Raw genomic sequence first — 24,582 nt, 5'->3', positions numbered from 1 at the left:
TTTTGTGCAGTCTAATTTTACTCATGATTGCTTTAGAGATGGACTCCTTAATCAACTCCTCCAATCCTCATCCGCCCCCAGGGGGCAGTTGTAATTGATAGGCTTAGCACATGATTGAAATTAAAAACTTACATCTCATGGTGCTTGGCTCATTTAAGCAGCCAATGGAAACTCAGGGCCAAATCTTTGTAAAAGTTCTAGGCTCTGCTTCCCAGCAGAGGGGGGACCGGCTCCCAAGGAGGCCGTTTTGTGGAGACAGACATGTGAGAAGTGGGCTTCTGATCTATGTCATGGCCTTGGTCCTTGTGCAACTGGCCAGTTCGGTTCACGGAAGGATGCAAAGGGCAGGGAGGTGGGAATAGAGCGGGGGAAAGGTGACTCTCATCAAAGACTTTTTCTAACACCCATCAAGTATCGTGATTAGAACATTTTTCTCCGCAGACTCTTCCAATTTTCGAGCGCGGTATTTTTGGGCACAGGAAATGGCCCCGAGGAGCTGCAGAGCAAAGCCTCCCCTCTCTGGCACCGAATGGGAGTGCCCCGTGGGATGAGGGAGAGGACAAGGCAGTCAGGCAAAGGTTAGGGGAGGAAAGCAAAGGCAGGGGCCCAGAATGACTCCAGGAAATGTTTGGATTTCTCCACCAGGAGGGAGGACAAACAAGCTTTTTTCTTGCCTTCTGGGCAGCTTTGTGTGCTCTCCAGCACGGAGTCCGAGGAGGAAAAGCGAAGCTGAAAATAAAAATTATCCTGGGGCTGGACCCAATCCCTCCTCTACGGGCACGAATCTCTTCGGATACCCCCAACCCTACCGCCTCTCAGAAATGACCACTTTTGCAAAATTGCATGCATTTCCAAGCTTCATCCGGCTCCAGGCTTGGCCTCTCGGAGAGGCAGGCGGCTTATGAGACAGGCTCCAGAGAAAAGACCTCCCTGGGTCTGTCATTTCCTGGCTGAAGTTTCTCTTCTCGCTGCTGTGGCAGCATCCAACCCACACACACAGGACCCGCATCCTGGGTGATGAAGTCAGACATGCAGCAGCTGGGTGAGTGCTGACGCTCCGATAAGCATCTGTGTCATTGTAGGGACTCCCTGGGCTGCTCCGCACCCGGACACTTGCTCTGTCCCCACCATGTACAACGGGTCGTGCTGCCGCATCCAGGGGGACACCATCTCCCAGGTGATGCCGCCGCTGCTCATTGTGGCCTTTGTGCTGGGCGCACTAGGCAATGGGGTCGCCCTGTGTGGTTTCTGCTTCCACATGAAGACCTGGAAGCCGAGCACTGTTTACCTTTTCAGCTTGGCCGTGGCTGATTTCCTCCTTATGATCTGCCTGCCTTTTCGGACAGACTATTACCTCAGACGTAGACACTGGGCTTTTGGGGACATTCCCTGCCGGGTGGGGCTCTTCACCTTGGCCATGAACAGGGCCGGGAGCATCGTGTTCCTTACGGTGGTGGCTGTGGACAGGTATTTCAAAGTGGTCCACCCCCACCACGCGGTGAACACCATCTCCAACCGGACGGCAGCTGGCATCGTCTGCACCCTGTGGACCCTGGTCATCCTGGGAACACTGTATCTTTTGCTGGAGAACCATCTCTGTGTGCAAGAGACGGCTGTCTCCTGTGAGAGCTTCATCATGGAGTCGGCCAATGGCTGGCATGACATCATGTTCCAGCTGGAGTTCTTTCTGCCCCTCGGCATCATCTTATTTTGCTCCTTCAAGATTGTTTGGAGCCTGAGGCGGAGGCAGCAGTTGGCCAGACAGGCTCGGATGAAGAAGGCGACCCGGTTCGTCATGGTGGTGGCAGTTGTGTTCATCACGTGCTACCTGCCCAGCGTGTCCGCCAGACTCTATTTCCTCTGGACGGTGCCCTCGAGTGCCTGCAATCCCTCTGTCCATGTGGCCCTGCACATCACCCTCAGCTTCACCTACATGAACAGCATGCTGGATCCCCTGGTGTATTATTTTTCAAGCCCCTCGTTTCCCAAATTCTACAACAAGCTCAAAATCTGCAGTCTGAAACCCAAGCAGCCAGGACACTCAAAAACACAAAGGCCGCAAGAGATGCCAATTTCGAACCTCAGTCGCAAGTGTTGCCTCAGTGTGACAAATAGTTCCCAAAGCCAGTCTGATGGGCAGTGGGATCCCCACACTGTTGAGTGGCACTGAACAAGCATACCAGCAACACTGAGGAAGATAGAGTGGTGACTTAGAATTAACTCGGTAAGGGGTCAGGGGCTTTGAAAATGCCACCCCCCTTTCTTATTGCAAGACGGCTTCACGCACATGAACTGCATCCTCATTCTGTCGGAAATGAAATTCACACAACTATACCTTTTGGGGAGGTTCCAGTTGATTGAAGTGAGTTGGTTGCATTTTATCTGATTACGATGGCAGGGGACAGAATGTGCATGGAGTGGAGCATGTGTGTGTTGGGAGGGGGGTTAGGAACCGCACAGCTCCTGTGTAATTTTCGTTGTTTGTTTTTGTTTTGAGACAGAGTCTCGCTCTGTCTCCCACGCTGGAGTGCGGTGGCACAATCTTGGCTCGCTGCAACCTCCGCCTCCCGGGTTCAAGCAGTTCTCCTGCCTCAGCCTCCCGAGTAGATGGGATTACAGGCTCCTGCCACCACACCTGGCTAATTTTTGTATTTTTAGTAGAGACAGGATTTTGCCATGTTGTCTAGGCTGGTCTTGAGCTCCTGACCTCAGGTGACCCGCCCGCCTCGGCCTCCCAAAGCGGTGGGACCACAGGCATGAGCCACCGCGCCCGGCTTCCCCTGTGTCATTTTAAATGGCTAAGTAAATGGGCATATGTGTTTAAATGGGGCATATTCTCTCTCTTAGGAGGTGGGGGGCATTAGCATCATTTCCTATCCTCTGACCTTAAATCATTCCTTATCTCAGAAAATAGAAACCGGGCTAAGTCAATCAATACTTTTTTATTTCAGGCCAAAGGAGGCTCTTTAGATTGGGATGTATTGATCTATTAATTTTCATCTTTACATTTTTTTGTACATCTGTACATTTCTTTGTCATCGTTGTGACTTCCCGGTAGCCCAAGAAGAACAACAACAAAACAATCTGCTCTGACCTTCTTCAAATCTTTGTATTTCAAATAATGTGCTGAGGGATCTGTTTCCCTGCCCTGGCTTCTCCAGTGGGATGTGCTGAGTCCAATACAATTGCTTTTACAATTGCTTTTGATGACTTATTATGTGACTGTGAATTGAAATTATTCATTTACTTATTCTCCAAGTATTTACTGAATTCGTATTTGGTGGCAGGCACTATACTGTGTAATTTTTAGTGGAGGGTCATTAGTCAACTCTTGTGTGACAGTAAAGTTTTTTGGGGGGTGGGGGCAGACAAGTTGAGCTTTCATCCTTTCACGGAATAATTTCTAGACCTGTTCTGTGTGAACATCAGTGTTGTACTCTTATTGCAAAACTCCCTCATATACATGAGCTTCCCAAATGTGTACCTGGACCCCTCAAAACAGAGGACTCTATGAAATGACAAGCTGCCCCTGCCCTGAATTAGGGGGAAACATTCCAGGCCAACTCTAGCTCCTTTCTCAAGCCACAAAGTGGTGAACATGGTTCTCAACTCCTTAATTTATACTCTCTCAAATGCCCAGGATACTCTCCCCACTGAAGAACTTTGCCAACTTCTGGGGGCCGGGCGTAATGGCTCAAGCCTGTACTCCCAGCACTTTGGGAGACTGAGGTGGGCGGATCACCTGAGGTCAGGAGTTCTAGACCAGCCTGACCAACATGGAGAAACTTTGTCTCTACTAAAAATACAAAATTAGCCCTGTGTGTTGGTGCATGCCTGTAATCCCAGCTACTTGGGAGGCTGAGGCAGGAGAATCGCTTGAACCCAGGAGGTGGAGGTTGAGGTGAGCTGAGATTGTGCCATTGCACTCTGGACTGGGCAACAAGAATGAAACATCATCTAAAAAAAAAAAAAAAAGCTTTGCCAACTTCTAGTTCTTTGGCCCCAAAACACCCCTCTAGGCTGTCCCTATTGTTCCTTTTTCCAGAGGCACTGCACAGCCTAGTGATGAAAACTACGAGCTATGAGCATTAGATGCATCTAAGTTGGAATCTCATCTCAAGTATTTACTAGGCCTGTGATCTTAGGGCAGATTGTATTTTTAGACACTGAGTCTCGCTCTGTTGCCCAGGCTGGAGTGCAATGGCATGATCATAGCTCACTGCAGCCTCAAACTCCTGGGCTCAAGTGATCCTCCCATCTCAGCCTCTTGAGTGGCTGGGAGTACAGGCACGAGCCACCACACTCAACTAATTTTTAAATTTTTTTGTAGAGATGAGGTCTCACTCACTGTGTTGCCCAGGCTGGTCTCAAACTCCTGGCCTCAAGCAATCCTCCAGCCTTGGCCTGCCAAAGTATTGGGATTACCTGCATGAGCCACTGCTCCCAGCCTGGCAGATTTTTTTTTTTTTTTTTTTTTTTGAGACGGAGTCTCACTCTGTCGCCCAGGCTGGAGTGCAGTGGCCAAATCTCGGCTCGCTGCAAGCTCTGCCTCCCGGGTTCATGCCATTCTCCTGCCTCAGCCTTCGGAGTAGCTGGGACTACAGGCGCCTGCCACCGTGCCCGGCTACTTTTTTGTATTTTTAGTAGAGACGGAGTTTCACCGTGTTAACCAGGATGGTCTCGATCTCCTGACCTAGTGATCCGCCTGTCTCGGCCTCCCAAAGTGCTGTGATTACAGGCATGAGCCACTGCGCCCAACCCAGCCTGGCAGATTTTATTTAACCATTTGTAGCTTCACTTTCCTCGTCTGTCAAACAGGGATACTATAACACAACCTCGGTGTGTCATCGGGCAGTTTAAATGAATGTACATTCCTGAGGTGTCAGAACTCTGATCACTGTTATATACCCAATGCCTAGAAGAGGACCTGCACATAGCAGGTGCCCAGGAAATGTTGAATGAATGCATGATTCAGTGCATGTAAAGCATTAAGCATAGCGCCTGGCAGTAAGTGCTCAATATTATGACTTCTTATATTAACACGTTTTACACATAAAGAAGTGGAGGCACAGAAGCAATTTCCTTTGGGGTTTAGAGCCCTTAAGTTGTTGCTCTGTTACACGCCTGAATTCCCCCGCACCTCAGTTACCTGGGAAAGAGTGAAGGCAAGAATTCTTACCAGCATTGAAGAGTCATACATCCTCCTGATAGGAATCTGTGAAAATACACACTTCTGCATTTAGTTCTGTTTTTAGAATTCTCTCCTGGGCTGTTGCTCCTTTGTTCCTTCATCGGAATAAAAATGGATTCTGAAAGCAAATCTGTGTCCTGTGTGTGACTCTAGGTCAAAGGACCCCTAGGATTTTGCCCTCCAAGGGAAAAAAGCTAAGATATTCAGAACTGCATGGCAGGCAGGCAGAGGTTCTCACCGAAAAAACAGCAAGCACAAACAAAAAGAAAAATCAAATCCAAACTGAAATACAGTCTTGATTCTAAATTTGCTTCCCTTTTTACATTCGCAGAATGTGATGAAAAATACATCTTAGCAAGAAGTGTCTTTGGACATCGTAAAGAAGTAGAGTATAGCTTTTGTTGACAACACTTTGTTTAAACTATCTGAAACAGGAAAATGATTGATTTAGAGGAAAATGTGTTCTCTCTCTCTCTCTCTCTTTTTTTTTTTTTGGTGAGACAGGATCTCACTGTATTGCCCAGGCTGGAGTGCAGTGGTGTGATCATGGCTCACTGCAGCCTCGACTTCCTGGCTCAAGTGATCCTCCCACCTCAGCCTCCCTAGTAGCTGGGGCCACAGGTACACTCCACCGAGTCCAGCTAATTTTTCTGTAATTTTTCTAGAGATGGGATCTCATTATGTTGCCCAGGCTCGTCTCAAACTCCTGGGTTCAAGTGATCTTTCCTCCTTGTTACTCCTTTTAGAGTCTTTCCAGAAAAGTCACATGAAACCTGGAAGAGCTATTAGTCTATAGGGATGATGTGGAAAAAACAAGAGGTATCTTTTATTCGTGCTAACCATGGTAAAACTTTCAGTTTTGGTCTGTTCTCAGAATGGATTTCCTTACCTTTTATTAAAACAAAAATGTTTAAGATGGCATCTGAAGGTTCCTGGAGTGCAGGGCTCCTTGGAGGGGATTAGAACTCTGGGGCACAAGGGCTTGAGCCAGTTGTTAAGGTTCTACAAGGTGGGGACTTAGCTGCACTGTGAGGCATGGTCTCTACTTGTTGGCTTTCCAGGCCTTCTGATTCACAGAGGTTTCTAATACGATTCAAGAAAGACTCCATCATCACAATGAGTGCATAAATGGCTTCAAGATCAGTGACCCTACTTTGTAGGCCCCAGTGAAAAATGAAAATGTGGGGTCCCTTGTTCAAAAGGTGTTAATGGCTGAGCGAGGTGGCTCATGCCTGTAATTCCAGAGCTTTGGGAGGTTGAGGCAGGAGGATCACTTGAGGCCAAGAGTTTGACACCACTCTGGGCAACACGGTGAGACTCCATCTCTATAAAAATTTTAAAAATTAGCCAGGTGTGGTGGTGCATGACTGTAGTCCTAGTTACTTGAGAGGCTGAGGTGAGAGGATCCCTTGAGACCAAGAAGTAGAGGCTTCAGTGAGCTATGATCATGCCACTGCACTCCAGCCTGGGTGACAGAGTGAGACCCTATCTCTAAATTTAAAAAAAAAATTTTTTTTGAGACGGAGTCTTGCTCTGTAGCCGAGACTGGAGTACAGTGGCACATCTTGACTCACTGCAACCTCTGCCTCCCTGGTTCCAGCGATTCTTCTGCCTCAACCTCTTGAGTAACTGGGACAACAGGCACATGCCTGTTAGCAGCAGGCTAATTTTTTGTATTTTTAGTAGACACAAGGTTTCACCATATTGGCCAGGTTGGTCTTGAACTCCTGACCTCGTCATCCACCCACCTCAGCCTCCCAAAGTGCTGGGATTAAGGTGTGAGCCACTGTGCTCGGCCAAAATTTTTTTTAAGTAATAAAAAGTATTAAGAATTTTGAAGATGGTAGCACAGGGCCCTTCTGAGCTCATCCGTGAATCTGAGGCTCTACGTTTATATACATATTATTTATTTATTATATATATTTTTGCCATATAATTTTTACATATGACATATAAGTGTTTATCATATTTACTATATTATATATCATATTTATACATATATAAATTATATAATATAAATATATAATCATTTATATATTAAGAGAGAGAGATGGAATAAACAGATGAAAGAGATGGGCTCACATATGAGCCAAATCTGTATTCGGGTTTCTTTGTATTGGACTATAAAATGATATAGTGGGAGGGGGGTAAATATTTTATTCCTTATAAGGATTCATTCATTCATTTCCTCTTTCAAAGAACATTAATGAAGCACCAGCTCTATACCAGACACGGTAGAAACATAAATGAAAATCATAGCCACGGGGCCCACTGTAGAAACCAAGGGAAAACATAAAATTATAAAATATAAAATTACAAAATATGGCCAGGGGTTGTGGCTCACTTCTGTAATCCCAGCAGTTTGGGAGGCCAAGGTGGGCAGATCACTTGAGGTCAGGAGTTCAAGACCAGCCTGGCCAACATGGTGAAACCCGTCTCTACTAAAAATACAAAAATTAGCTGGACGTGGTGGTGCGTGCCTATAATCCCAGCTACTCCGGGGGCTGAGGCAGGAGACTCGCTTGAGCCTGGGAGGCGGAGGTTGTAGCAAGCTGAAATCACACCACTGCACTCCAGCCTGGGCAAGCAAGAAAGACTCTGTCTCAAAAATAAAATAAAATAATACAATAAAATAATAAAATTATCCCGTGGGACCCTGTGTTTGTCACTTTCACACAGGGTCCTGCAGGAGAATCCAGGGCCCTTACTCCTGTCTTAGTCATCTCAGAGGAAGTAGCTTGCGAACTTGGCTCTGAAGGATGGACAGGAAGCCACCAGGGACACAGTGGGGAACGGTATTCCAGGCAGATATAGAGAGGTGAAAAAGAGAAAACTGGGAAATGCAGGAAGACCATCAGGGCAGGAATGAAAGGTCCAGGCTGGGGCTGCGACCACCCGGTAAGAGGTGAAGTCATGAGGCCAGCCGAAGAGGGAAGGGTCTGTTCCAACCCTTAGCGTGACAGAAGATTCACGAATAGACCTTCAGATTCCTCTCTATCTTGTTTTTGTTTTTGAGACAGAGTGTTGCTCTGTTACCCAGGCTGGGGTGCAGTGGCATGATCTCAGCTCACTGTAACCTTGAACCCCCGGGCTCCAGCAATCCGCCTGCCTCAGCCTCCCAAGTAGCCGGGACCACAGGCATGTGCCAGCATGCCCAGCTAATTTTGGTATTTTTTGTAGAGACCAGGTCTTGCTGTGTTGCCCAGGCTGGTCTTGAACTCCTGAGTTCAAGGGATCCACCCGCCTTGGCCTCCCAAAGTGCTGGGATTTTGTGTGAGCCACCAGGCGTGGCCTCTTAGGTTTTCTTTTAAGAGTTTTTGAGATTTAGCTCTTACATTGAGGTCGTAATCCAAGTCAAGTTAATTTCTGCGTACTGTGTAGCAAAGGGGTCCAGTTCTTTTGCTTGTGGTGACCTAGTTATCCCAACATCATGTATGACAAAGACTCTTCTTTCCCCCATTGTCTTGGCGCCCTTGTTGAAAATCAGCTGATCATGAATGTAAGGGTTTATTTCTGGAGTCTCAATCCTGCTCTCTTGAGCTGTAATATCTATCCTTATGCCAGAAGCACACTGAACTACTGTAGCTTTGCAGTAAAGTTTTAAATCAAGAAGGGAGAGTTCTCCAACTTTGTTCGTCTTTTTCGAGATTATTTGGTTATTCTGGTTTGCCCTTAGGTTTTTTACAATAAACCTAAACGTTTCGAAACCATGAAGTGTTCTTCTCCTTTTTCAAAAGAAATGTGTGTGTGTGTGTCTGTGTGTCTCTGCCAGTCAGTATGATCAGCTTCTTCTCTACCCCTTTACTTCCCAGCTTCTACTACTACATCTCCTTTGTTAGGGGACCAGGGGACCCTTATTTCCTGCTACGCCAAGGGTCCCAACTCAGTGTCATCTATATTCTGCAGTGGTGAGTCCAAATGGCCCCAATGAGCTGTACCTCCTGGCACTCCCACCCTTAGGTGGCATCTCCTGGTGGAACACAGACCGGCTCTGTGATTTGTTTTGCCTGATTGAATGTGGTGGAGGTGATGTTCTGCGGTTGATTTGTTTTGCCTGATTGAATGTGGTGGAGGTGATGTTCTGCGGTTTCCAAGCCCAGGGATGAAGAAGGCCTGCCTGTGTGCTTTCAGAAGCCCTAAGTATGTCCATGTACGAAGTCCAGACTACACCGTGGACAGAACATGTGAAGAGGCTGTGTGTAGATGCCACATAGAGGGGCCACACAGAGAGGCCACAGGGACACCACGTAGAGAGGCATCGAGGTTCTGTGGAGACAGAGAGAAGCCTGAGTGTCCCAGTGTCCTGCTTCAGCATCCGTACGACTCTAGCCCAGTTGCCATCTGAGAATCCCCAAATGAGAAGCACCCAGCTGAGGCCAGCCAACCCAGAGAACCATGAGAGATGACACAGTGGAGGTTGTGTTAAGTCACTACGTTTTGTAGCAATTTGTTATGCAGCAATAGATAATTAAAACAGAAATCCAATGGCCTGGCGTGGTGGCTCACACCTGTAATCCCAGCACTTTGGGAGGCTGAGGCAGGAAGACCACCTGGGCCTAGGAGTTCAAGACCAGCCTGGGCAACACAGTGAGACCCTATCTCTATTTAAATAAAATAATAAATAAAACCAAAAATCCCAGCTTCGTTCAAAGACACGAAATAGTTACTTAACCTCCCGATGCCTCGTTTCTCAATCTGTAAAATGGAGATGATGATGACAGTAATAACACATCTGTCACAGGGTTTTTGTGAAGATTAAAGGAGATCACATACGCAAATCACTCAGTACAATGCAATAGTGTTACTATTAATTTTTACAATAATTCAGTCCAGTTTAGTGGCACACATTCAAGTTGTCATAAGATAACCAGGCATGGAGATTCAACTGGGTGAGTCATAAATTTTAAGTGGAGTTTCTACAAAATGCGGTGGGATCGCTGCCTTCACTCTTGAAATGATTCATTAAACAAGTTTCTGTACAACTCATACGCTCGTAAGAAAAAAATAATAAATACATAAAAGAAGGAAACAAACAAGACAAAACATGCCCACCGTGCAGTGGGAAGACCGGAAATTCCATCGGAGGCACCAGAATCCAACGAGGCTGCCCTTTAGATTCTGCCCAAGTAGTCACGAACTTTGGTTTAGAATCATGCAGTGTGAGAGCTGGGAGGAAGTTCGAAGATCATCTAATTCCTCATGAGCACATGAGGAGGGTGAGGGGTTAAGGGGTTTCACAGCTAGTTAATGAGAGAGCCAGAACACACATGCAGGCTCCAGGTTCTTTTGCAAACTTAACATTTGTGGTGGTTCTTTTATTTATTTATTTATTTTTATTTTATTTTATATTTTTGAGATGGAGTTTTGCTGTGTCACCCAGCCTGGAGTGCAGTGGTGTAATCTCGGCTCACTGCAATCTCCGCCTCTCGGGTTCAAGCAATTCTCCTGCCTCAGCCTCCTGAGTAGCTGGGAGTACAGGCGCCTGCCACCACGCCTGGCTAATTTTTGTATTTTTAGTAGAGATGAGGTTTCACCATATTGGCCAGGCTGATCTTGAACTCCTGACCTCATGATCTGCCTGTCTCGGCCTCCCAAAGTGCTGGGATTACAAGGGTGAGCCACTGCGCCCGGCCTGTGGTTGTTTTTTTCTAATTTTATCCATGACTCTTGTTTTTAAAAACACACACACACACACACAAAATATTAGGAAATTGGGAAACTTAAAAAGGGAGAGTCCCTTGCAAATTTCAGCTTCTAGAAATAACTACTACTGACTTTTCTGACTCTTAGTTAATAAAGGTCCTTAGGATTACTTTATAATTGTTATTGACAAGTGTCATCATACATCCAGAAGGAAGCATGGTATTCACAGGCAGCAAGAACAGGAAACAAATACCAATTATTTTACTGAAGCCTGAATAGCATGACCTCCATCTCCACCATGCCCTGAGAAAGATCTTCAACCTTACAGACAAGACAATAACATAGTAAGAGCAGTGTAGCATGATGGTTAGGGACACAGGCTTTGAAGTCACTGCCAGATTCAAATCCAAGCTCAGCTCTTTTTTTTTTTTTCTTTTATTTTTGAGACAGTGTCTCACTGTCACCCAGGCTGGAGTGCAGTGGCACGATCTCGGCTCACTGCAAGCTCCGCCTCTAAGGTTCACGCTATTCTCCTGCCTCAGCCTCCAGAGTAGCTGGAACTACAGGCGCTGGCCACCAAACCTGGCTAATTTTTTGTTTTTGTATTTTTAGTAGAGACAGGGTTTCACCATGTTAGCCAGGATGGTATCAATCTCCCGACCACGTGATCTGCCCGCCTCAGCCTCCCAAAGTGCTGGAATTACAGGCATGAACCACTGCACCCGGCCTCTTTTTTTTTTTTTTAAGACAGTTTCACTCTTATTGCCCACACTGGAGTGCAATGGCGTGATCTCAGCTCACTGCAACCTCCGCCTCCTGGGTTCCAGTTCAAGCAGTTCTCCTGCCTCAGCCTCCTGAGTAGCTGGGATTACAGACATGTGCCACCACACCCAGCTAATTTTTGTATTTTTAGTAGAGATGGGGGTTTTACCATGTTGGCCAGGCTGGTCTCGAACTCCCGACCTCGTGATCCGCCCACTTTGGCCTCCCAAAGTGCTGGGATTACAGTCCTGAGCCACTGCATCTGGCTTTTTTTTTTTTTTTTTTTTTTTTTTTGGTGGAGTCTCACTCTGTCACCCAGGCTGCAGTGCAGTGGCACGATCTCGGCTCACTGCAACCTCCGACTCCCTGGTTCAAGCGATTCTCCTGCCTCAGCCTCTGAGTAGCTGAGATTACAGGCGCCCGCCACCACGCCCAGCTAATTTTTGTAAATTTTAGAAGAGCTGGGGTTTCACCATATCGGCCAAGATGGTCTGGATCTCCTGACCTTGTGATCCGCCCGCCTTCGCCTCCCAAAGTGTTGGGATTACAGGCTTGAGCTGCTGTGCCCGGCCATGCTCTGCTCTTATGAGCTGGGTGTCCCTGAATATTTTATCATCCTTTCTGAGCTTCACTTTCCTCATTTTGAAATCAGAATCAATAATAATAACACCTTCCACACGGGCTATAGCCAGGGTGAAACAAGTGACTATAAAAGCACTGAGCTCCTGGCTAACACAGTGAAACCCCGTCTCTACTAAAAATATAAAAAATTAGCTGGATGTGGTGGTGGGTGCCTGTAGTCCCAGCTACTCAGGAGGCTGAGGCAGGAGAATGGTGAGAACCCGGGAGGCAGAGCTTGCAGTGAGCCAAGAGCGAGACTCCGTCTCAAAATAAATAAATAAATAAATAAATAGCACTGAGCATGGGCTCCAGCACATGGGAAGCTCTCTATAATGTGGGTACCACCATCACCTTCTTCATCATTGTCTTCATCTCACCTGGATCATCATCAGGTACTCTAGTTCTATGGGAATCTAATATTAGGTCATCCTGACTCTAGTTTACTGTGAAAAGTCTATAAGCTCCTATCATTGAATCTGCGTTTGCAGCTAAAGAAATAAATTTACATCTTATGGCCGGGCGTGATGGTTCACACCTGTAATCCCAACACTTTGGGACGCCAAGGGGGGTGGATCACTTGAAGTCAGGAGTTCAAGACCAGCCTGGCCAAAATGGTGAAATCCCATCTCTACTAAAAATACAAAAATTAGCCCAGCGTGGTGGTGCACACCTGTAGTCCCAGCTACTTGGGAGGCTGAGGCAGGAGAATCGCTTGAACCTGGGAGGCAGAGGTTGCAGTGAGCCAAGATCATGCCATTGCACTCCAGCCTGGGCGATAGATCGAAACTCCGTCTCAAAAAAGAAAAAAGAAAGAAATTTACATTTTATAACTCAAAGTAGAAGCAACACAGTTTAGAAACCTCCTGCATGGCAAGAATTCGTAAGACCAAAATATTAAAGGGTGAAAACATTCTATAGGATGACACCCAATCACACTGAAAAGCAGAGAAACAATGTGTGCAATGGTGTCCTGATACAAGGCAGAGTTCCATGTCCTCTAAGGTCCTGTCCCTCTAAGTTTAATTTTACAAAAATGGGGGCTTTAAAAATATCACATACTTAGTGGGAGAGTTTTCGCATGTGTGGAGACAGAGTATACAGGACTGTCCATACTTTCTGCTCAGTTTTGCTGTGAACCTAAAACTGCCCTAAAAAATAAAGTTCGTTAAAGAAAAAAAAATCACAGCCAGGCGCAGTGGCTCACACCTGTAATGCCAGCACTTTGGGAGGCCGAAGCAGGTGGATCACGAGGTCAGGAGATTGAGACCATCCTGGCTAACACGGTGAAACCCTGTCTCTACTAAAAAAATACAAAAAAACTAGCCGGGCGAGGTGGCGGGCGCCTGTAGTCCCAGCTACTCGGGAGGCTGAGGCAGGAGAATGGCGTGAACCCGGGAGGCGGAGCTTGCAGTGAGCCGAGATCGCGCCACTGCACTCCAGCCTGGGCAACAGAGCAAGACTCCGTCTCAAAAAAAAAAAAAAAAAAAGACCAGCCTGGCCAACATGGTGAAACCCCTCTTTACTAAAAATACAAAAAATTAGCCTGGCGTGGTGGTGCATGCCTGTAATTCCAGCCACTCAGGAGGCTGAGGCAGAAGAATTGCTTGAACCTGGGAGGTGGAGGTTGCAGTGAGCTGAGATCGTGCCACTATACTCCGGCCTGAGTGACAGATTGACTCTGTCAAAAAAAAAAAAAAAAAAATCACAATCACATACTAAGCTCCCAAGGACATAAACAAGATAGCGACCTCATCCAGTTTTTTGTTTGTTTCAGGGACCTGCAACCGTTTGTTACCAACCAGTTTCCTGGGCTGTCCAGAACCGAGAGTTTATGGGGTACTAAGCCCGTGCTCTATCCTCAGGTACCCCTCTTCATGCAGAGCAACACAGAAAAACAAATTTGTAGCACAAAGTACACCCGATTTGCTACAGCTTACGACTAGCCTCATGAATCCTTTTTCTCATTAATTCAAACTTTGCAAAAAAAAAAAAATCACATACTTAAAAATAAATCACTTGAGCACAGAAGCATATCAAAATCTAATATAAACAAACAAAAAACCCAACTTATTTTAACATGCCACTGAAACTGGGCTCAAGTTTTCAAACTTCTTATGAAATATTATACTCTCGAGCAGGCTTTTTTTTTTTCTAACTGGAGGTGAACGGCAGAGTTCTGATGTGGAAAAGCAATCCATGTTTGTACAGAGAGATGGCATAGGAAAAGTGGTCAAATTCAACTAGTCTGTCCTCATCGAACAGGTGACTACTGTCTTCTCAACATTTCCAAAAGAATTCATATGTCTGCTACTGTTTATGTCATATGCCTGTTAATTTCTCATGCTAATTTTTAGTGTTCCTGGAAAACCTCACTGTTTGGCACCGAAAATTATTATTGCTATTGTTGTTGTTTTGTTAATTATGTAAGCCAAGCAAATGACGGTGAATTAATTCTGCAATGTTGAGTACTCAATTGGCATGCAAGTACCCAGCCTTCCAAAGGGATATCCTTCATGTTTCACTAATTTTCGAATGACAGTCGGCTTGCCTAAACTTATCCTTTACATTTAAGAAATTTTGTGGGTTCCTGTCTGCCCAGGGGATTTTTATTACTTGTTTATGCAAACAGCAGGTTGCATAAGAGCCTTGCTGGCCTTTTTTTTTTTTTTTTTTTTTTTTTTTTTAGAGAGAGATTTCGTAGTTTCCTGGTAACCATTCAGTCATCTATTTCAACACCCTGACATGACATAAAGGCAGGCGCAGAACCACACGTTCACCACACAGACACACGCCTCCTTGCTGGAGCATTCGCCGGGCAAGGCGCTCCATCGGACCAACTAGCCGCACTCATGAATTGGCACCATCCGCAGGATCACTTTCTGGTAATAGACAAGAAGAACTGCTGTGTGTTCCGAGATGACTTCATTGTCAAGGTGTTGCCGCCGGTGTTGGGGCTGGAGTTTATCTTCGGGCTTCTGGGCAATGGCCTTGCCCTGTGGATTTTCTGTTTCCACCTCAAGTCCTGGAAATCCAGCCGGATTTTCCTGTTCAACCTGGCAGTGGCTGACTTTCTCCTGATCATCTGCCTGCCATTCCTGATGGACAACTATGTGAGACGTTGGGACTGGAAGTTTGGGGACATCCCTTGCCGGCTGATGCTCTTCATGCTGGCCATGAACCGCCAGGGCAGCATCATCTTCCTCACGGTGGTGGCCGTGGACAGGTATTTCCGGGTTGTCCATCCCCACCACGCCCTGAACAAGATCTCCAATCGAACAGCAGCCATCGTCTCTTGCCTTCTGTGGGGTGTCACTATTGGCCTGACAGTCCACCTCCTGAAGAGGAAGATGCCGATCCAGAATGGCACTGCGAATCTGTGCAGCAGCTTCAGCATCTGCGATACCTTCCGGTGGCACGAAGCCATGTTCCTCCTGGAGTTCTTCCTGCCCCTGGGCATCATCCTGTTCTGCTCAGCCAGAATTATCTGGAGCCTGCGGCAGAGACAAATGGACCGGCATGCCAAGATCAAAAGAGCCATCACCTTCATCATGGTCGTGGCCATCGTCTTTGTCATCTGCTTCCTTCCCAGCGTGGCTGTGCGGATACGCATCTTCTGGCTCCTGCACACTTTTGGCACGCAGAACTGTGAAGTGTACCGCTCGGTGGACCTGGCGTTCTTTATCACTCTCAGTTTCACCTACATGAACAGCATGCTGGACCCCGTGGTGTACTACTTCTCCAGCCCATCCTTTCCCAACTTCTTCTCCACTTTGATCAACCGCTGCCTCCGGAGGAAGATGACAGGTGAGCCAGATAATAACCGCAGCACGAGTGTCGAGCTCACGGGGGACCCGAACACAACCAGAGGCGCTCCAGAGGCGTTAATGGCCAACCCCGGTGAGCCATGGAGCCCCTCTTATCTGGGTCCAACCTCTCGTTAAATAACCATGCCGAGAAGGGACATTGTCACCAAGAACGAGGGTCTCTGGAGAAACAGCTGGGCTGTTGCATCAAGTAATGTCATTGGACTCGGCCTAAGGTTTCCTGGAACTTCCAGATTCGGAGAATCCGATTTAGGGAAACTGTGGCAGACGAGTGGGAGACTGGTTGCAAGGTGTGACGGCAGGAATCCTGGAGGAACAGAGAGTAAAGCTTCTAGGCATCTGAAACTTTTGCTTCATCTCTGATGCTCGCAGGACTGAAGATGGGCAAATTGTCAGCGTTTGCGCTGAGCAGAGTTGGAGCCAGAGATCTACTTGTGACTTGTTGGCCTTCTTCCTACATCTGCCTGAGACTGGGGGGCTCAGCTCCTGGGGTGATATCTAGCCTGTTTGAAACAGCGGGGATAAGGAGAGCTGAGATTGGAGGGAATTAAGTTGCTCCTGGAGGGAGCCCAGGCATCATTAAACAAGCCAGTAGGTCACCTGGCTTCCGTGGACCAATTCATCTTTCGGACAAGCATTTGCAGAAATGGACTCAGGAAAGAGACTCACATGCTTTGGTTAATATCTGTGTTTCCGGTGGGTGTAATAGGGGATTAGCCCCAGAAGGGACTGAGCTAAACAGTGTTATTATGGGAAAGGAAATGGCATTGCTGCTTTCAACCAGCGACTAATGCAATCCATTCCTCTCTTGTTTATACTAATCTAAGGGTTGAGCACTTGAAACGGCTTCAGGATGGAAAGCTGTTTCCCACCTCTGTTTGCTTTTACCATTAAAAGGAAAACGTGCCGCTGGCCCACGGTTAGAGGGGGGCACATTCCTCCTGGTTCCTTTGCTTGTGTTTCTGTACTTACCAAAAATCTACCATTTCAATAAATTTTGATAGGAGACACAGTCTGGCGTTGCTATGTCTGGGTTATGGTTCACAGAAATGGGCTTCTTACTTAAGCAGAGACCTTTATGGGTTGTTAACTATGTCCTGGTAGAAAACTACTCCACCCTGCAAAGTAAGAGACACAGACACTGAGCTACATCATGAGACAACTAAGCAGAAATTACACCTGTGTCTAAACAAAGATAGAAAGAGCTGGGATTAAAAATAATTTAGAAGGATAGTACAGATACGATTGCAAGGGCACTCACATTTTATTAGAGTTTGGTGAATATTGCTGTTAGTATTTGTGCATTAAAAAGGGAATCAAGGCGAGGCATGGTGGCTCACGCCTGTAATCCCAGCACTTTGGAGGGGCCGAGGCGGGCAGATTACCTGAGGTCTGGAGTTTGAGACCAGCCTGGCCAACATGGCGAAACCCCGCTTCTACTAAAAATACAAGAAAAATAAGCCAGGCGTAGTGGTGGCCGCCTGTAGTCCCAGCTACTGGGGAGGCTGGGGGAAGAATTGCTTGAACCCGGGAGGCGGAGGTTGCAGTGAGCCGAGATGGTGCCCCTGCACTCCAGCCTGGGTGACAGAGCAAGACTTCATCTCAAATAATAATAATAAACAATATAAAAAGGGAATCAAGTCAGGCAGATATTTTTCCGTAGGAGGGAGAAGAGCGAGCTTCCTATGGAATGGTTTCAGTTCCCGATTTGGAGAAGGAAAGGAGATGTACTGGTTTGAGTCTGTGATCGGTCCAAGTTTCTGTTACGCTTTCATTTCCAACTCTGTCACTCCTTGATTATTTGGCAAGACGAGGCTTGCTTCAACCTCCTGACATGAACACAGATAAGGAATTTAGAGACGGGCTCCCAGCTCTGAGACAATGACAGTAAATGAAGAAAGGTGGACGCTCTGGAATTACCTCTGTGCTTTCAGAGCAGTTGGCTTGTCTGTATCACCAAGCAACGTACAAGTAAAAAGCCAAAAGCAAGGATCACCTTGAAGAGGAAGAGATGTCAGGGATGAGCTCAGAGGAAACTAGGGATTCCCCCAGCCTCGGAGGCATGAGTCAGTGCGGAGCCTTGTTGTGAAACCCGGATTCTTTCAAGGGATGAGGTGGTTTGGGGTGTTCGGACCTCCACAACTCACATTCACTCACTGATTCAGGCATTCCATCCGTTTTTTCTTTTTTGATACCGAGTCTCGCTCTGTCACCCAGGCTGGAGTGCAGTGGTGTGATCTCGGTTCATTGCAGCCTCTGCCTCCTGGGTTCGAGTGATTCTCCTGCCTCAGCCTCCCCAGTAGCTGGGATTACAGGTGTGCACCACTACACCTGGCTAATTTTTGAATTTTTAGTAGACATGGGGGTTTCGCCATGTTGCCCAGGCTGGTCTCGAACTCCTGACCTCAGGTGATCCACCCGCTTCAGCCTCCCAAAGTGCTGGGATTACAGGTGTGAGCCACTGTGCCCAGCCTCATTCCATCAGTTTTATCTATTAAGCACCAACTGTGTGCCAGGGGCTGTTCTGGGTGGTGGAGATAGAACAAGGAACAAGGCAGCCACAGTCCTCTTCTCATCGAGCTGACTTTTGAGGTGGGGAGGCAGGCAGAAATAAAAAGGGGCCTTGGGGTGGCTGTGGGTGTCATGACCATGGTGGAGTGGGACAATGGGGATAAAAAGTAATTGGGGCTGGGGTGACTGGGATGGCTTCTATGAGGCATTGACCTTGAGCTGAGCCATGAATGACTAAACAGAGCAAGCAATGCAAAAGTCTGGGAGAAAGACACGCCAAGCAGAGGGAATGGCAGGTGCAAAGGCCCTGAGGTGAGAATTAGGTTGGTGACTGCGTGTTCATTTCCTGTGGCTGGGTGGCTTGGAACAATGGGAATGTATTCTCCCACAGCTCTGGAAGCTAGAAGTGCAGAATCAAGGTGTTGGCTGGGTTGGTTCCATCTGGAGGCTCAGGGGAAAATCTGTTTCATGCCTCGCCTCACTCCGAGCTTGAGGAGACTGCTGGCACTCTTGGACTTGCCTTGACTTGTAGACGCTTCACTCCAATCTCTGCCCCTGTCACCACATGGCGGTCCCCTCTGTGTCCTCTCCTCTTCTTACAAACACCTGTCTTTTTTTTTTTTTTTTTTTGTCTGTTTTTGAAACAGAGTCTCACTGTCACCCAGGCTGGAGTGCAGTGGCTTGATCTCGGCTCACTGCAACTCTGCCTCCCAGCCTCAAGTGATTCTCCTGCCTCAGCCTCTCATGTAGCTGGGATTACAGGCATGCGCCCCCACACCTGTATAATTTTTGTATTTGTAGTAGAGACAGGGTTTTACCATGTTGGCCAGGCTGGTCTTGAACTCCTGACCTCAGGTGATCCGCCCGCCTCGGCCTGCCATAGTGCTGGGATTACAGGTGTGATCCAGCACTCCCGGTCGTAAAAGATGCCTGTCTTTATAACCCACCCTAATCCAGGATGCTCTCATCTGGAGATCTTTACCTTAGTTATACCTACAAAGACCCTTAATCCAAATAAGGTTGTATTCTAAGGTTTGGGGTGAACATAGCTTTTGGGAACCAGAACTTAACCGACTATAGTGAGGAACAACGTGGCCAGCACAATGAGTGTGGGGCCTGCCATATAGTGAGGTCGAGATCCCCTTTCAGACAAAAGTAATGAAAGACTTGAGATGAAGATCATACTATATTTAAATGAAAAAGTTTCTAAACAGAATATGATATCCATTTTCTCTTAAAATACGTATATCTGTGTACTTGTGCAAGGAACAACAGACTACAAGAACACACACCAGGCTGGGCGCAGTGGCTCACCCCTGTAACCCCAGCACTTTTGGAGGCTGAAGCGGGTGGATCATGTGAGCCCAGGAGTTCAAGACCAGCCTGGGCAACATAGCAAGACTCCATCTGTACAAAACATTTAAATATTTAGCCAGGTATGGTGGCACACACATGCAGTCCTAGCTACTTGGGAGGCTGTGGTGGGAGGATCACTTGAGCCCAAGAGTTTGAGGCTGCTGTGAGCTATGGTCAGGCCACTGTACTCCAGCCAGGGCGACAGAGTGAGACCTTGTCTCAAAAAAAAAAAAAAAAGAAAGAAAGAAAGTGACACTCTGATACTCAGGCTGAGCCATTGGAAAGTATCTTCTACATTTGCTGTGTGTGTGTTTTTGTGTGTGTGAAAGGAGAGAGAGGAAGAGGAAGAGAAAATTTATGTATGTAGATCTATGTGTCTATATATTGGAAAAGGTGGTTATAATCATATACGCATCTATTTTGCATTACTGCCTTTAAACCTGTCTTACAGCTGTTTATTTTGGGGGCTACCAGTTCTTAAGGTCACAAAAACCATGAGTTCACTCTCTGCTATGTAGACCAGAACTTCCTCTCAGCTCTTCCCAACAATCTCTCATCAAGAGATTATCCCTAAGTCTAGATCCATAAAATCAGGGGTGCAAGATCATGTTCATTTCTGATTCTTTGAGCTTCCTTCCCTTTCCAGGTTCATTCTCTTATTTGCCCCACAATGCCTTACTTGAAGTGAGGGTGAAATCGCGTTTGCAAAAATTATAAGTGAGAAAAGTATGGTGGTGAAATAGATCTAACCTCACTCCACCTGTCTGCTAACCTCCAAGCTGTCCTTGCTCATTATAGGCCAAACTAACTTCGGGAGGAAATTGTTTATAGTTTAACTTTGAAACAAAGACAATAACAGCCCTTTCCCAAAAGGAACCCCCTTCCTGCCTGAGGGCTAGACTGCCTTTGCAGGACTAACAAATTGGCTGTAAGATTAGAAATTATGGTTTACCAGCCATGCAGCCTCTGGCTGCAAGATTCTGAACCTTCCCAAATTGCTCCTGGGAGTAACATCACTGTTGCAAAACCTAAAATCAGTGCTTGAGGTATTTTGCAGACCCTGCACTCTGAGGCACCACCTGATAATCTGGCTCAACCAGTTCTGCCATCCCACCCAGGAACAGAACACAGTAAGAAAATCTCACTTTGACCCCTATGATTTCATCTCCAACCCAACCACTCAGCATTCCCCACTTCCCAAGCCCCTACCCACCAAATTAGCCTTAAAAACTCTGATCCCGAATTCTCTGATTTGAATAATGATAAAACTCTGGTCTCTTGTACAGACGGCCCTGCAGGAATTAAACTATATTGCAATTCCCTTGTCTTTTTTTTTTTTTTTTCTCTTTTGAGACAGAGTTTCATAGGCTGGAGTGCAATGTCGCGATCTCAGCTCACTGCAACCTCTACCTCCTGGGTTCAAGCTATTCTCCTGCCTCAGCCTCCCAAGTAGTAGGGATTACAGGCATGCACCACCATGTCCGGCTAATTTTGTATTTTAAGTAGAGATGGGTTTTCATCATGTTGGCCAGGCTGATCTCAAACTTCTGACCTCAGGTGATCCGCCTGCCTTGGCTTCCTAAAATGCTATGATTACAGGCATGAACCACCGGGCCCGGCCCCCTGTCTTGATAGATTGGCTTTGTCTAGGCAGTGGACAAGGAGAACTCCACTGGGTGGTTGCAAATTTGGGGTGTCATCCAGGACCACCCTTGTGGGTACTTGCCTGAGGTTCGGTAGCCCTCCACTAGTGACAGATCTGGAGGCCCGCCCAAGTGGCAATTCAGTTCTTGGACTGGGGGCTGTGGCACCGTCTCTACCAGCAGGATGTTGCCAACTCATGGTGCATGGACTCAGATGCAATAAACAGTCCTGGGGAGATGTCCCACACCTGTAGCCCCATCATGGGTGTCTGATTTGGTGAGTATTCTAGGTGCTGCCAACAACCTCATCCTTCTGACTTGCTGGCCTCTCTGAAGGGGGTGTCTGCTCTAATTGGATCAAGAATAGGGGACTTGTTTGGAGGAACATTCTTGGTTTGTGATTTGGTCTGGAATCTCTGTCTGCAAGTCCTTCTGCTTGTTTTTTCACTTGCATGTTTGTGTATGTATAGAAATTGCTGATGGAAGTCCAACAGGCTCTCCTAGTTTGTCTGGTCTGTCACATTTGCTGATTGAAGGAACTGTTAGTGGAAGCGCAACAGGCCTGACTCATGGTGACTTTCCATTCTTCTGGAAGCTGCAGGGAAAGGGAACCCAGAAATCTGGTATGCCAGCAAAGAGAGTAAGAATTTCTGGCAAGCCAGGCTTCTGGTCTCTCTCTCTTTCTCTCTGTGAATGGTAAACATCATTGTTTGTCTCCTCTGCAAGGGTTTGATTAATTGCAAAAAGGATTTATAACAGGGCACAGTGGCTCACGCCTGTAATTCCAGCACTTTGGGAGGTCGAGGTGGGCAGATCACCTGAGGTCGGGAAGTTCAAGACCAGTCTGGCCGACATGGTGAAGCCCCATCTCTACTAAAAATACAAAAATTAGCTGGGCATGGTGGCAGGTGCCTGTAATCCCAGCTAAAATCCCAGCTACTCAGGAGGCTGAGGCAGGAGAATCGCTTGAACCCAGGAGGCAGAGGTTGCAGTGATCTGAGATCATGCCATTGCACTCCAGCCTGGGCGACAAGAGTAAGACTCCGTCTCAAAAAAAAAAAAAGCTCTTCAAGAAAACTGGCCTTATAACTTGCATATGCAGTCTCTGTACAGGGTTCCTGACTTGTCGTAAATAAAGAATGTCACTTTCTGACAGGCCCAGAAGCCCAAATTATCTTGGGACCTTGAGAGGAGCAAAATTCTCCCAACTCATACAAGTATACGCAGGCATAGAGAAATCCATGGCTGGGCTAAAGGCTTTAAAAAGTATAAGGTGAGATTCCTTAAGGAATGAAATTTCAGCAAAGCTGATTTTATTTTTATTTATTTATTTATTTATTTTTTATTTTTTTATTTTTCAGCCTGGGCCTTCTCCCACCTCAGCCTCCCAAGTAGCTGGGACTACAGGCATGCACCACCACACCTGGCTAATTTTTGTAGAGACGGAGATCTTGCTATGTTGCCCAGGCTGGTCTTTAACTCCTGGGCCCAGGTGATTCTCTCACCTTGGCCTCCCAAACCGCTGGGATTACAGGTGTGAGCCACCGTGCCTGACCAGCAAAGCCAATTTTAAAGAGCCTGTATGGCTCTTTAAAATAATTATTCTTGCCGTACTTTATACAAATAATCAGGCCAAGTATAATAAGACTAAGACTTATTTTGCAATTAAATTTGTCCTACTATTATTTGTTTTTAATAAAAATGGGGACTAAAGAGAGAAAAATTATGTTTCAAAAAGCTATAGTACCCCCATTGTTAGATTCTAGTCTTATCCACTGTTCTTGAGTTTTTTGTTATTTTCTGCAATTTGGACTAAATCCTGAATTCTTTGTGGCTGCAGTGAGCTGTGATCACACCACTGCACTCCAGCCTGCATGACAGAGTGAGATCCTGTTTCGAAAAAATTAAACTAAATTTTAAAAATTGTTGTGTGTCACAGAGATAACCAGTTTTTCTTGTTGACTGCATCTTTAACTATGGCTGTCCTGAGGCTAACCTAACCAATGCTCCAAACTAATGTTTTCCACACTAATGCTTTCAAATTTTTCTTCCACTTTTCTGACTTGGACCCAATAAAATTGCTACTACCTTTTTCCTGAGGCCCTGTGAGCTGAAGCTTATTCTTTTAATACAGGTGGCAAAAACATGTCCAATTGCCACTGCCTTCCTGCTCTGTAACTAAAGGTATTCTGAGTTGCACATCTGGATAAATTGTGCCCAACATTAACTTTTGTTTTTCTTATATTTCCATAGAAATGCCTCGTATTAAAAATCTGCTTGTCTTCATCACATATAGCGGCCTAGCCCACGTGCAATGCCACCTCCTGCTATGGGAAACGGCTGTTTAACAACTGATTTAGTCCCAGCACTAGGAAACTGATTAAAAATATATGGGACAGTGTGTTTAAATGTACTCTTTCCTGACTGACTATAGAGGCATTGCCTATGAGTTAGCCCTGATCCACAAGGGGCAGTACCAAATAAAATAAAGTAAAATAAAATAAAATTCACTCATTCTTGTCTATCCCAATATGTTTGTCCAACAACCTCTGACCCAAATCTCTCTGCCAGTCACCCCATGTCTGACTGGTTCTTGGAGCTATTCACCTGGATCCCTTAGAGCTTAAGATCAATTCTACAAAGGCTTCTTCTTTTTTTTTTTTTTTTTTTTTTTTGAGACAGAGTCTCGCTCTGTCGCCCAGGCTGGAGTGCAGTGGCGCGATCTCGGCTCACTGCAAGCTTCGCCCCCCGGGTTCACGCCATTCTCCTGCCTCAGCCTCTTGAGTAGCTGGGACTACAGGTGCCCGCCACCGCGCCCGGCTAATTTTTTGTATTTTTAGTAGAGACGGGGTTTCACTGTGTTAGCCAGGATGGTCTCGATCTCCTGACCTTGTGATCCGCCCGCCTCGGCCTCCCAAAGTGCTGGGATTACAGGCGTGAGCCACCGCGCCCGGCAGGCTTCTTCTTTTTTTTATCTCTCTCTTTTTTTTCATAGACAAAGTCTCACTTTATTGCCTAGGCTAGTCTTGAA

The 24,582-nt window shown here is 46.5% G+C and overlaps 2 protein-coding genes across 2 annotated transcripts; both read left to right on the top strand.

Annotated features, from left to right (window-relative positions):
• The first annotated feature begins 611 nt into the window (after positions 1-611).
• Positions 612-5,320, top strand: HCAR1 (hydroxycarboxylic acid receptor 1). Its single transcript, XM_050748097.1, has one exon. It carries the CDS (start codon positions 1,130-1,132, stop codon positions 2,168-2,170), a length of 1,041 nt encoding a protein of 346 aa, XP_050604054.1. The 5' UTR covers positions 612-1,129; the 3' UTR covers positions 2,171-5,320.
• A 9,590-nt stretch (positions 5,321-14,910) lies between these two features.
• On the top strand, positions 14,911-17,051 carry LOC126930653 (hydroxycarboxylic acid receptor 2). The gene has a single exon (XM_050748093.1). It carries the CDS (start codon positions 15,067-15,069, stop codon positions 16,156-16,158), a length of 1,092 nt encoding a protein of 363 aa, XP_050604050.1. The 5' UTR covers positions 14,911-15,066; the 3' UTR covers positions 16,159-17,051.
• Positions 17,052-24,582: the final 7,531 nt, after the last annotated feature.

This window comes from Macaca thibetana, chromosome 11, assembly GCF_024542745.1.
Source record: "Macaca thibetana thibetana isolate TM-01 chromosome 11, ASM2454274v1, whole genome shotgun sequence".
In the NCBI taxonomy this organism is placed as follows: Eukaryota; Metazoa; Chordata; class Mammalia; order Primates; family Cercopithecidae; genus Macaca; species Macaca thibetana.
The sequence above is the reverse complement of the archived record's forward strand: the minus strand, read 5'-3'. Positions and strand labels throughout refer to the sequence as shown.